A 13,833-nucleotide genomic window follows, 5' to 3' on the forward strand; every position below is an offset into this window, starting at 1 on the left:
GGTATGTTTGCAGGGGTGTGAGAGCAACAACAGGTGGTGTTCCGTCACAATGCCCTCCTCTGTGGTGCCCTCTGAGGTGATCGAGGTCACAAGTGATGCCTATTCAGTGACCCCCTAATGGTAGCAGGCCACACCCATTTCTGGAATCAGATATAACTTTGGTGGTTTTCCCCTGCCACCTGTAGACCATGTAAGAAGCACCCCATCTCACTTAGCTCATGCAGGAGATGCTGCACCATCTTCTCCTAGTTGAAGGGTCTTGGGATAGGACAGTGATCAAGTGTCTGAGAGCTGCTCAAAGTGTTTGGCAGTGGCAGCAGCAGGACAGGTGTGTTCCCAAGGGAGTGAGAGCAACAACGTGTGGTGCTTGGTTGCAGTGTTTTTTTTTTTTTTTTTTTTTTTTTTTTTTTGCTGACCCCTGAGGTGACTGGGGTTAGGTGACTTCCCAGGGTGTGGGTTCTTTTTCTCCTTCACAGCTCCCTCTCAGGAATGCTAGACCCATCCTGATTCCTTTTCTCTCTCTCTTTCTTTTCTTTTGTTCTACCCAGTTACGTCAAGAGTTTCTTGCCCTTTCTGGAGGTTAAAGTTCTTCTGCCACCGTTCAGTAGATGTTCTGTGCGAGTCATTTTATGTGTAGATATGTTTTTCAGACGTGTTTGTTGGAGAAGGTGAGTACAACATCTTACTCCTCTGCCATCTTGATCCTTCCCCACTTTTTTTATTCAGCATACAGTATTTAAAAATGGATGAAAAAAAATGGATGAGAAGATCACCATTTGGAATCATCAGAGTTACTGCAGGTAAGAATCATTAATAAATACCAAAATTAATGGGTGAAAGTGTGATGGGGAAGAGTGTATTTATGCAGTCTCAAAGTATCTCTTCACAGATTACTTATACTTTATAGTGAAGTAACTGATCAAAGTCAGTATCACCGAGAAGGGAAAAAGGACTTCATGTGCCTCTTGAAGTGATATACTGAGAAAGATACAACATTGTTCAGAGTATTACTGCCAAAAACATATAAGCTGAATTTAATCATGAGGAAATAATCACACAAATTGGGGAATATCCTATTAAACAACTGACCCTTACTCTTTAAGATGTCAATATCACAAAAGACAAAGAAAGGCTGAGAACTTTTCAGTTTAAAAAGTATAAATAAACAAGACATTAAATATAATGTATGGTCCCTGTATCAGAAAAAAATTCCAAAAAGAACATTATTAGGACAACTGGAAAAACATAAATATGGGCTGTATATAATACACAGTTGAACCTTCAACAACGTGGATTTGAACTGTGTGGGCCCACTTACAGCTGGATTTTTTTCAACAGTAAATACCACAGCACTACACAATCTGCAACTGGTTGGAGCTGCAGATGCAGAACAGCAGATATGGAGGAACTGCAGACATGGAGGAATTCTTGCAACTTACTCTAAGTATGAAATTTTTTCAAAATAAAAAGTTAGGAGTTCCCGTCGTGGAGCAGTGGTTAACGAATCCGACTAGGAACCATGAGGTTGCGGGTTCGGTCCCTGCCCTTGCTCAGTGGGTTAACGATCCGGCATTGCCGTGAACTGTGGTGTAGGTTGCAGACGCAGCTCGGATCCAGCGTTGCTGTGGCTCTGGCGTAGGCCGGTGGCTACAGCTCCGATTTGACCCCTAGCCTGGGAACCTCTATATGCCGCGGGAGTGGCCCAAGAAATAGCAAAAAAACAAAACAAAACAAAAAAAAGTTAAAAAATTGAAGCTAGACATGTTTTATACAATATCACACATATAAATTACCTTTAAAGGATCCACAAGTTCCAAGGTATGTTTTAGGTATATTAAATTGGTTATCTTTGATTCAGCTGCATTAACCTATTAAGACAAAAATCCAAAAATGGACATCATAAATATTTAATATTTGAATGGATTTTCCTGTTGAACATTCTATAGTTACCATATTCCATACATTTTTATTTATCAACCGAGGCAGAATGATAGCTAGACAATGGTTACAAATTACTGACCCATCATGATAAGCCTAATGCACTAGTTTCCTATAAGTCTGAGAGTGAGAAGAGTCCATCTTATTGTATCCAACTTTCATTTATTTCTATTTCAGTGCTTTGGGTCCAGCTTAACCCATAGTAGCAGTAGTAGATATGATTCAATACTGACTAGCACTATGAGACTAAGTTTAAGTTTAAAGGCAGAAAAGGTATTCGTGAATGAATGGTATTTTAAAAATTGAATCCAAACTTACCAGTTACAGAACAACATGAATTTCCCTCATTGTTCCAGTTTATGCAAGTAAAACAATTTTCATAAATCCAGTGGTCAAAACTAACTATAGCCTTTCAAAAGAAAAGAAGATCAACATTCTAAACTTCAGAAATAAACTTTTGGGCTTTTGGGGGGGGGTGCTGGGTAGTTTTTTTTGTGTTTTTTTTGTTTGTTTGTTTTGCTTTTTAGGGCCACACCTGCGGCCCGTGAAAGTTCCTAGGCTAGAGGTTGAATTGGAGCTATAGCTGCCGGCCTATACCACAGTCACAGCAGTGCCAGATCCAAGCCACATCTGCAACCTACACTACAGCTCATGTCAACGCCAGATCCTTAACCCACTGAGCGATCCTAGGGATTGATCCCACATCCTCATGGATACTAGTCAGGCTCGTTACCACTGAGGCACAATGGGAACTTCCAAATAAACTTTTTATAAATCAAACTGTACCATCCCCAAGGCCAAACACTGGTACTAAACCTGGGGAAATAAGTAATGTTTGTGAATGGACTAATTCACCAATACTGACAAGGAGTTTTAGGATATTACACTTATAACATAGGTGCTTGATAAAGAGCTGTTTCTTTTTGAAGCCTCTTGACCTATATCCCCATTGCACAATACCTGGACTGTTCTGTGACTATATGGATCAAATTAGAAGAAATATTAAAGTGAATGTTGTAGGCCACAAAACAAGTTACCTCATGCTCTCTTATGATGAATCTCTGAAACCAACTGAAAGACTAAAAATAAATAAATTTGACCAAACACAAGACAGCTACCATTACTATTACCAAAGGAGAATATCTTCCAAAAATAGCTAAGATGCCCTTGAAAAAGAACAACATGGAAGGACTAATTCTAATAAGTATCAACTTATAATAAAGTTTAGGCTAATTAAGAAATTGTGGTATCAGCCAAGAGACCAATGGAAGAGAAAAGAATCTAGAAAGAGACTTAGTCATTTATGGGCACTTGATTTATGACAATGGTTGACTATGGAGCAGCAGGGAAAGGAAAGTCTTTCTTATAAATGGTGCCAGGTGCCAATATGATTAGGAATCCATATGAAAAGAAATGAAATGTGGTCCCTTTCTCACATCACATACAAATATCAATTCTAGGTGGGTTATATGTATAAATATAAAAATTAAAATAATAAAACATCTAGAATACAGCAAAGAAGACTATCTTCATTACCTTGGGCATTCTAACCAAACTTTTCTAAGTTTTATAATTGACGATTTGGCATATATTAATCACAGGCCCAAACTAACAGCCAAAGTTGATTTACATCTCCCCCATGGGCTAGCTTTTGTAAGTGTACAAAAATCGTATCACAAACACACCAATCAAAAAGTCCACCATTTGTGTTTTGCTCCCTATCAAATAGGGGATATTCCCACTTAACAATTTCCTACTATGTAGTAATAAAGGTTTTTGTGATATTTTCCCCTCACTTTTCCACCTCCTGAGCAACCATGTTTCCTCCCTATGTGACCCTACGTGGCATACTTCTTTCTCTCAGGACACAGCAGTAACAACACTGGATCCTTAACCCACTGGGCCATCAGGGAACTCCCTAAACTACATTTAAATTAAGAACTTCTAATAAGTCAGACAGAGAAAGACAAATACCAAATTATCTTATTTATACATGGAATCTAAAAACAATCCAAAAATCAAGCACATAAATACAGAATAGATTGGTGGTTACCAGAGAAAGGGTGTAGTGGGGGTGGGCAAAATGGGAAAAGAAGGGCAAAAGGTACCAACTTCCAGTTGTAAAATAAATAGGCCATGGGGATGTCATGTACAGCATGGCACTGTATTACGTATCTGAAAGTTGGTGAGAGACTAGATCTTAAAAGACATCACAAGAAAAAAAATTATAATTATGTATAGGAATTGATGTTAAATAGACTTAATATGGTGATCTTTTCATAACATATACAAATACAGGATCATAAAATAAAAGAATTTCTATTCATCAAAAGACACCACTGACCCAGGAAATGTTCTCCAAAAACCAATTTTGAAAAACTAGAATTTTAGGGCAAATAATCTATTTGAAAATCAATTCCAGGAAGTATAGGCAAGAGAGTGAGCAAGTAAAAAAGGGAAAGGAAGAACAGTAATACAGAATGCAATGATGATCAGGTTACCAGTGCAGTAGAATTGTTGACCAATTCTACTGGCAGCCTCTCAGAGATGGTGAGAGGAAGCTTCAGAAGCTATCTCCAGAGGTAAGGAAAATGAGATATTTGCTCACCAACTCGTGTTCAGTATTGGTCAAGATCTTTTTCTGGGGAAACAACTCCTTGATTATTCTCCAGTCTTTCCTGCACCCAGAGAAAGTTCTCAGGCAGAGAGTTTTGGCTGCTTTCTCTGAGAAGCCTTCCTTGGACAAAAGTGAACACTAAAGAGATGTGGGTGGCACATCAACAAAATCTAGTCCACAATAGAGTAAAAAAAGAGCCAACTACAGCGTGGGAAAAGATATTTGCAACACACAGAACCAATAAAGGACTTATTTTAAAAGAAGCTCTATAAATCAAGAGAAAAATGGGCAAGACTTTCACAAAAGAAAATACTCAAATGGTCAATACACATAGGAAGGGGTGTTCAATCTCATTAACAGGAAAATGCAAATCAAAACCACAATGAAATACTACTATCTACCAACCACTATGGCTAAAATTTTTAAATTGACAATATTAGGTTTGGGAGAAGAGCAATGGAACTCCTCATATACTCCGGATAGAGTGTAAATTGATACAATCATTTTGAAAAATATTTTGGCAAACATTTTGCCATTATCTGCTAAAGCTGAAGATAAGCATACCTCATAACTCAGAAATTTCATCCCCATACACCCAATAAAAATATGTCCATAATTATATTGAGACAGATATAAAATTAATAAGCAGTATTATTTCTAATTGCTAAAAATGTCAACAACTCCAAAGTCCAACAACAGTGAAATGAATAATAGAATATTCATACAGTAAATTATGTAACAATGGAAATAAATGAGCTATAGTTAGATGCAATGTGATAAAATCTTATAAACAAAATGTTGGCTAGAAGAATCCAGGTATAAGAAACAGACACTGGGAGTTCCCGTTGTGGCGCAGTGGTTAACGAATCCAACTAGGAACCATGGGGTTGTGGGTTCAGTCCTTGGCCTTGCTCAATGGGTTAAGGATCCAGCGTTGCCATGAGCTGTGGTGTGGGTTGCAGACGTGGCTCGGATCCCGCATTGCTGTGGCTCTGGCGTAGGCTGGTGGTTACAGCTCCGATTAGACCCCTAGTCTGGGAACCTCCATGTGCCGCGGGAGCGGCCCTAGAAAAGTCAAAAAGACAAAAAAGAAAAGAAAAGAAAAGAAATAGACACTGGAGTTCCCACTATGGTACAATGGAATTGGCAGTGTCTCTGGAGCACCAGGACAAAAGTTTAATCATCAGCTTGGCACAGTGGGTTAAAATACCCAGTATTGCCATGGCTACAGAACAGGTTGAACCTGCAACTCAAATCTGATCCTTGAATCCATATGCCACAGGGCAGCCAAAAAAGAATAAAAATAAAATAAATAAATAAATTGTATTTATATGTACATATAAATTATACACATACACGCACGCACGTGCGCGCACACACACACACACACACACACACTGACTGAATCTTTATATGTGAAGTTTTAAAAGGAACTGGTAAAACTAAATTATAAAGAAAAACAAGAAAGTGATTAATAAAAAGTGATCTCTTTTTGAAGGGAGGTAGAGAGTAATGAACAAGAAGGAGCAGAGGAGTTCCCATTGTAACTCAGCAGATAAGAACTTGACTAGTATCCAAGAGAATGTGGGTTTGATCCCTGGCCTCACTCAGTGGGGAATCCAGTGTTGCCACAAGCTGTGGCATAGATCATGGATGCAGCTGTGGCAATTCACAATTCAATCCCTAGCCCCGAGAACTTGCATATGCTGTGGGTGTGGCCCTAAAAAGACAAAAAAAAAAAAAAAAAAGGAGCAGAAGGGACATTTTTGAAGTATAAGCAATACCTGTTTCTTTACTTGAGTTGTCATCATATGGATGGTCCCTTTGGTAATGCCTGAAGACGTTTTAGCTGTGTTAACTGGGGGTAACAGATTCCACTGGTATCTAGTGGGTAGAAGTTATGGATGCTACTAAACATTTTAGAATACACAGAACAATAAAAGAATCATCCAGTCCAACATGTCAACAGTGCCAAGGTTGAGAAATCCTGCTGCAGAGGAGTTGCCTTACTCTAATTACACAGGTACTCTCTTAAGCTCTTATATCATTAGTGATCTTCCTGCTGCTTCTTCTCTCTCACCAATCTCGCCCTATCTTTCTGGCTTTGAAAAAGTAAGCTTCTATGAATCCTATAGTTGCAAGGTACTAAATGTTGCCCAACCATAGGAGGAGGGAGGCAGATCTTTCCTTGAGTGAGTATTCCAAATGAGTATAACCTTGAGTGACACCTTTACTGCAACTTGTAAGACCCTAATCAGAAGACCAAGCTAAGATATGCATAGACTCCTGATCCACAGAATCTGTGAGATAATAAATATTTATAGTTTTTAGGAGTTTCCTAGTGGCCTAACCATGAAGGATCCAGTTGCTGCTGTGGCATGGGTGAGATCTCTGGCCCAGGAACTTCCACATGCTTCAGGAGCGGTGGGGGGGGGGGGAGTGGAGAAGTGGAAGATAATTCTCCTGGTCTTTCAAATTTTTGCATCTCTTGTGAGCAAAGACAATTTGCCTTTGTTCTAGACAGTCTTTTCAAGGATGTATGTATACTGACTAGCCTTGAATGACACAGTGCCTCCTTCTAGAGCAAAGGGAAGGCTTGCTTACATTTGGGAAGATAAACACAATATCTCCCTGAAGGACAGCAGGCAAACATGCTTACTGCCCATTATAAAAGATTCAGGTTCCCTAAGCTCAGCAATTCTCTTCTGCAAGACAAAGAATGTATATGTGTACATGTATAACAATCACTTTGTTGTACAGCAGAAATTATTACAACATTGTAAAACTTCAATAAAACTTTAAAAATCAAAAAACAAAAAAACACTGCATGTGCAGGTTGTCACCTAGCCCTCTTCACACCAAGAAAATGCCAATACTCTATTACTGTGAGTATAAAGTCCTTTCTCCCTGATCTAGGGGTCTGTGTCTTCTGTCAGCATTTATGAAACTATGGCAGGCTAACTTGTTAGCTTGCAAGTAGAGTCGAATATCAGATCCCTTACAGTTCTTGATAATGCTTTGATGTAATGGCTTTCTTCTTTTTTACCAAAATCTCACAATGAATGATAAATTCCTTTGAATTAGAGACTTAATTCCTACCAAATCCCTAGCACTCATCACAGGGCTTAGTAAAGTAACTTACTGAAATAATTAAAGAAGGAGCCATGTACTAGATATCTATATGGAAGTCTGAAATCAATGGAAAAAAATCAAGTTTTTCAAAACAAAGCAAAGAAATAGATAAAAGCCTGAAAAAAATTATTTAACATCAGAGTTTCCAAAGGTGGGAGGAAGTATTTTGGACATGTATAATGGAAAACACAAATATTCTCTCTTTTTTTCTTTTTTTTTTGGCTGCACCTGAGGCATGTGGAAGTTCCCAGATCAGGGATCAAACCCACAACACAGCTGTGGCCTGTGCCCACAGCTGCAGCAAGGCCAGATCCTTAACCTACTGTGCCACTAGGGAACCTGCTACATAAACATTCTTAATGCAATAATTAAAAAGGGAGTTCCCATTGTGGCGCAGTGGTTAACGAATCTGACTAGGAACCATGAGGTTGCAGGTTCAATCCCTGGCCTCGCTCAGTGCGTTAAGGATCTGGTGTTGCCATGAGCTGTGATGTAGGTCGCAGACACGGCTTGGATCCCGCATTGCTATGGCTCTGGTATAGGCTGGTGGCTACAGCTCCAATTCGACCCCTAGCCTGGGAACCTCCATATGCTGTGGGAGCGGCCCTAAAAAGAAAAGAAAAAAATATATATATATATAAAACCAGAAATGATCTAATGCGAAAACATGTACACTGACCCTTGAACAACACAAGTTTGAATTACATGTATCCACTTAAACAAGTATTTTTTTCAATACATACATGTACTGTAGATGTATTTTCTCTTTATCTTCCTTATAATTTTCTTAATAACATTTTCTTTTCTCTAGCTTACTATATTGTAAGAATACAGTATATAATATACATAACATATAAAATATGAGTTAACCAGCTGTTTATGTTAGCAGTAAGGATTCTGGTCAAGAGTAGGCAATCAATAGTTAAGTTTTGGGGAAGTCAAAAATTATGTGAGGATTTTCAATTGTTCAGAGAGTCAGCACCCCTAGACCCTATGGTGTTCAAGGACCAATTGTATATTACTAATTTTTATTGCTAGTAACACCGAAATATTAATATGCGTGACTGTGTAATACTATATATTACACAAGTTGACAACAAAGAGACTGTTCTCAGGTATAATCTGATCATTAATTCTTTACTGTAGTAAAATTGAAACAAACAAATCCTTTGCTTATACACTGCTAAGAGCTGAATTGGTAAAAAAAGGTATATTAAAATTTAAACACTCAGTACCTCAAAATGTGATCTTATTTGGAAATAAGGTCATTGCAGAGGTAATTAGTTAAGATGACATCATACTCCAGTAGGGTGTACTCCTAATTCAATATGACTGGTTTCTTATAAAAGAAAGCCAAGTGAAGACACAGACACAGGGAGACCATCATGTGACAAGAAAGGGAGAAATTAAAGTTATGTAGCAGCCAGTCAAAAAACACTAAAGACTGTCAACAAATCACCAAAAACTAGGAATAAGCAAAAAAGGATTCCCCTATAGTATCCAGAAAAAACACAGTCCTCCCAACATCTTGATTTTAGATTTCTAGCCTCCAGAACTGAGACAATAAATTTATCCTGTTTGAAGCCACACAACGTGTGGTATTTTGTTTCAGTAGACCTAGGAAACTAATACACATGGTAATTATTAGTACAGAGTAGCCATTTCCTATTCCTATGCTGCACTGCATTTTTCTGTGTTAAAACACGTCATTCATAATACAGCTGTCCCTTAAGTCATTTATTTTTTATTTGAAAATATCATTCAAAGCAGAATATCCTAAGGGTAGTGCCCTGCATTTATATTCATAACTGATTATTCATTTCTAAGACTCTGAAAGTCCTAAAACATTTAATGGCTCCAAAAACACGGCTAAACAAGTACAGAGTTTTTAAAAAGTTAATGATACACATCAGCAAGAACATTCCAAAAGTAAAGTGGAGAAATCTCTGCATATACTCAAAAATAATTTTTACTTTAATATAAACACTATGATTTAATATTAGTTGTCAGGGTCCAAACAGGAAGAAGATAGCATCTCTGGTGCAGGGGAAGCAAAACTAGAATAGGGTGAGGATGGAGAGGTGGCATAGCACGAGAGGACAAAGAGGGCACTATACTGGAGGTCTGCCTAGTACAAAGTACATGACAAACCTGAACAAGGTCAAGAGGGTATCTGGGCAAGGGGAGAGGTGACAGCCTGGCCTGGACCCCAAATAGGCTGAGGTAAGTCTCTGTATAGAAGGTCATCTTTAACACAGAGTATCTGAGTCTGAGGTAAGGAGGATTTCTGGATAAGAGGATGATTTAGCAGGGAGTACCAGAGCATAAGCAGAGTTGGGATGGCATCTGCATGGGGAAGGGATGGCAGTGATCAGACACTGGTGACATAGAGGAGAGGATGCCTTAAATATGTTACTATATTAGGATAATGGGAGCTAGGTTTCTTATTGTCAGAGAAAGGAGTTACTAACACGGAAAGGGAGAAAACCAGTATGAACTCTGAGATGTTGGACTGAATTGGAGCTACTGATGTGAACTCATGGTTTTCAAGTGTTTAGATGTATAGAAATAAACATAGAGGTAAATGTGTACATATCTTTACATTCATTCATTGCACTTATTCCCTAACCATGAGAAGACTTGGAAACAGTGATAGCCCAAGCAAAGAATACATCTAGTATCCAAACCTTGATTTTTAAATACTGTACCCCATTAAAATAAACCAAGGATCCTGGAAGAAATGGCTGATTCAAAGGCAGGAGCAGGAAAAGTACAAGAAAAGCCTGGTTCATTTTCCTGAGCAAGAAAGCAATAAAGTGTTCAAAGAATGATGGGTACATTTTCAAATGATATTGAGAACAATTAAAAGAGGCTTGCATTAGCCAAATCTGAGACAATTTGAGAATCAAAATAAATGTTGATTGTAGGAGGAAATAAAATAACCCATAAATCCACAGAGATTAAACAACTTGAAATTTTGGTAAGAAACAGACTATTTACAATGGTCTCAGAGTAACTCCCCAGAGAAAACTTAATAATTACACAGGGAAAAAAGCAATTTTACAGTGGAAAAGTCTGGTGGATACCATACCAATCAAGTGCACAATATTAACATCATCATAATGGAACAAACTGAAATTGTAAACCATCTGATAAAATGTAATAAGAACACAGCCTCATTTCTGTGATATTCCTGTAAAAGATAAGGAAACATCAGACAAACCCAAATTGAGAGAAAATAGCATACCTGTCATTTTTAAGTGTCAAGGTCATGACTGAAGATAAAATAAACACAAAAACTAAAGACAAGTTTTGTCCAGATATATGCCCAAGAGTGGGATTGCTGGATCATATGGTAGTTCCATGTATAGTTTTCTAAGGTACCTCCATACTGTTCTCCATAGTGGTTGTACCACTTTCATTCCCACCAACAATAACTAGGTCACCATGCTGTACAGTAGGAAAAAAAATTGTATTGGGGAAACAACAATAAAAAAAAAAACTAAAGGTAATGCTTGATTCTTAACTTAATCTTTTCTCTATAAAGGATATTATTGACAACCTGAATGGGATCTGAGGATTAAATGGTACTATCATCACTAATTTCCTTATTTTGAAGACTTACTATGGTTGGATAGGAGAATATCTTTGTTTGTAAGAAATATTAATGTAATTGAGAATGACAGAGCATCATGTTAGCAAATTATAGAAATTATAAAATTTTCTGGGTCATGTTAGCAAATTATACAAATTATAAAATTTTCAGGATCATGTTATCAAATTTTAGAAATTATAAAATTTTCAGGAAAATAACTTCTTTGTAATGTACTTGCAAATTTTCTGAAAGTTTGAGATTTTATTTAATTTTTATTTTCACTTTCTTAAAATGTTGAAACCAAAAGGTCTTACATGCTTCCAGAGCATGTAGGGGGAAAAAAAGTCAGCCATATCCAAAAGTCAGGAGTCCCAGTGGTTTCAACGTCTTAATAGGAACATTATAGGCTACAAAACAATGGGAAAATGCCTCCAAAATTATGGAGGAAAATTATTTCCTGACTAGAATTCTATTTTTCAGATGAACTATCAATCAATTATGAAAGAATGAAAAAGCATTTCAGGCATGCAACATCTCACTCTTTCTGAGAAAGTTACTAGAAAATGTGCTCCACAAAAAGACATGGGACACAAAAAACAAGAGACGTGGGACACAAAAAACAGAGACATGGGACACAAAAAACAAGAGATCCACTATAGGAGAGAGAAACAATGATGTTGAAGAAAAACCTAGGGGTCATAGCTCTATACTAAAGAAAGAGAGATAACCAGCCCAGATTGGAATAAGTTAGAAGCCTATGGGACATATATTTTACAGAGGTTGAAAGTGGTTAAGTACTTGCAGTGAATGAATGTACAGAGAGGATATTTAGATACTGAAAGAATATTTAGATAACTGGTGGAAACATCTATTCTTGTTTTTGGGGTTTTTTTTTTGTCTTTTTGGGGTTGCACCCATGGCATATGGAGGTTCCCAGGTTAGGGGTCAAATTGGAGCTGTTGCTACTGGCTTACGACAGAGTCAAAGCAACACCAGATCTGAGCCATGTCTGCAACCTACATCACAGTTCACGGAAATGCTGGATACTTAACCCACTGAGCAGGACCAGGGATCAAACCCATGTCTTCATGGATACTAGGCAGGTTGGTTACTGCTGAGCCACAATGGGAACTCCTGGGAATACTTATTCTTGAATAAGCAAAAGTACACAGTAAATCATACAAACAGAAAAACAGTTATTGCAGAAACTGACAGAACAATGTGAATCAACTATAATAAATTTTTTTTTAAAAAAGAAAAATTTGGAGTTCCCATTGTGGCGTAGTGGAAATGGATCCAACTAGGAACTCATGAGGTTGGAGGTTTGATCCCTGGCCTTGCTCAGTGGGTTAAGGATCTGGCATTGCTGTGAGCTGTTTTGTATGTTGCAGATGAGGCTCAGATCTGGCATTGCTGTGGCTTAGGTGTAGGCTGGCAGCTACAGCTCCAATTAGACCCCTAGCCTGGGAACCTCCATATGCTGTGGGTGCAGCCCTAAAATGACAAAAGACAAAAAGAAAAAAGAAAATGTTGCTGTCATTTATGTTGGAGAGTGTTTGGCCTATGTTTTCCTCTAAGAGTTTCATGGTGTCTGGTCTTATATCTAGGTCTTTAATCCCTTTTGAGTTTATTTTTGAGTATGGTGTTAGGGAGTGTTCTAATTTCATTCATTTCCATGTGGCTGTCCAGTTTTCCCAGCACCACTTATTGAACAGGCTATCTTTTCTCCATTGTATATTCTTGCCTCCATTGTCATAGACTAGTTTGCTGTAGGTGTGTGGGTTTAATTCTGGGCTTTCTATCCTGTTCCACTGATCTATATTTCTGTGTTTTTGCCAGTACCATATGGTTTTGATGATTGTTGCTTTGTAGTATAGTCTGAAGTCCAGGAGCCTGGTTCCTCCAGCTCCATTTTTCTTTTTCAGGATGTCTCTGGCTATTCTGGGTCTTTTGTGCTTCCAAACAAACTTTAAAATATTTTGTTCGAGTTCTGTGAAAAATGTCCTTGAGAATTAGATAGGGCTTGCACTGAACGTGTAGATTGCCTTGGGTAGTATAGTCATTTTGATAATGTTGACTCTTCCAATCCAAGAGCATGGTATGTCTTTCCATCTATTTGTGTCATCTTTGATTTCTTTCATAAGTGTTTTATAGTTTTCAGAGTACAAGTTTTTGTCTCTTTAGGTAGGTTTACACCTAGGTATTTTACTCTTTTGGATGTGATGGTAAACGGGATTGCTTCCCTAATTTCTCTTTCTGATATTCTCAGATCCACCTCTTAGAGTAATGACAGTAAAAACAAAGATAAACAAATGGCACCTAACAAAACTTAAAAGTTTCTGCACAGTAAAGGAAACCCTAAACAAAACAAAAAGACAGCCCACAGAATGGGAGAAAAATCTTTGCAAATGAATTGATTGGCAAGGGACTCATCTCTGAAATTGATAAACACTTCCTACCACTCAACACCAAAAAAACCAAAAAACTCCATCAAAAATGGGCAGAAGATCCAAACATACAATTCTCTACAGAAGACATAACGGATGGCCAA

The 13,833-nt window shown here is 37.8% G+C and overlaps 1 protein-coding gene across 1 annotated transcript in view; it reads right to left on the reverse strand.

Annotated features, from left to right (window-relative positions):
- MSH4 (mutS homolog 4) overlaps positions 1–13,833 on the reverse strand; it is a 113,640-nt gene that overhangs the window by 52,042 nt on the left and 47,765 nt on the right. The window contains exon 9 of the mRNA XM_021096463.1: positions 1,794–1,868. Within this exon, the coding sequence (XP_020952122.1) occupies positions 1,794–1,868 (75 nt within the window). The remainder of the gene's footprint in view (positions 1–1,793; positions 1,869–13,833) is intronic.

The sequence above is a fragment of the Sus scrofa genome, chromosome 6, assembly GCF_000003025.6.
Source record: "Sus scrofa isolate TJ Tabasco breed Duroc chromosome 6, Sscrofa11.1, whole genome shotgun sequence".
NCBI lineage: Eukaryota > Metazoa > Chordata > Mammalia > Artiodactyla > Suidae > Sus > Sus scrofa.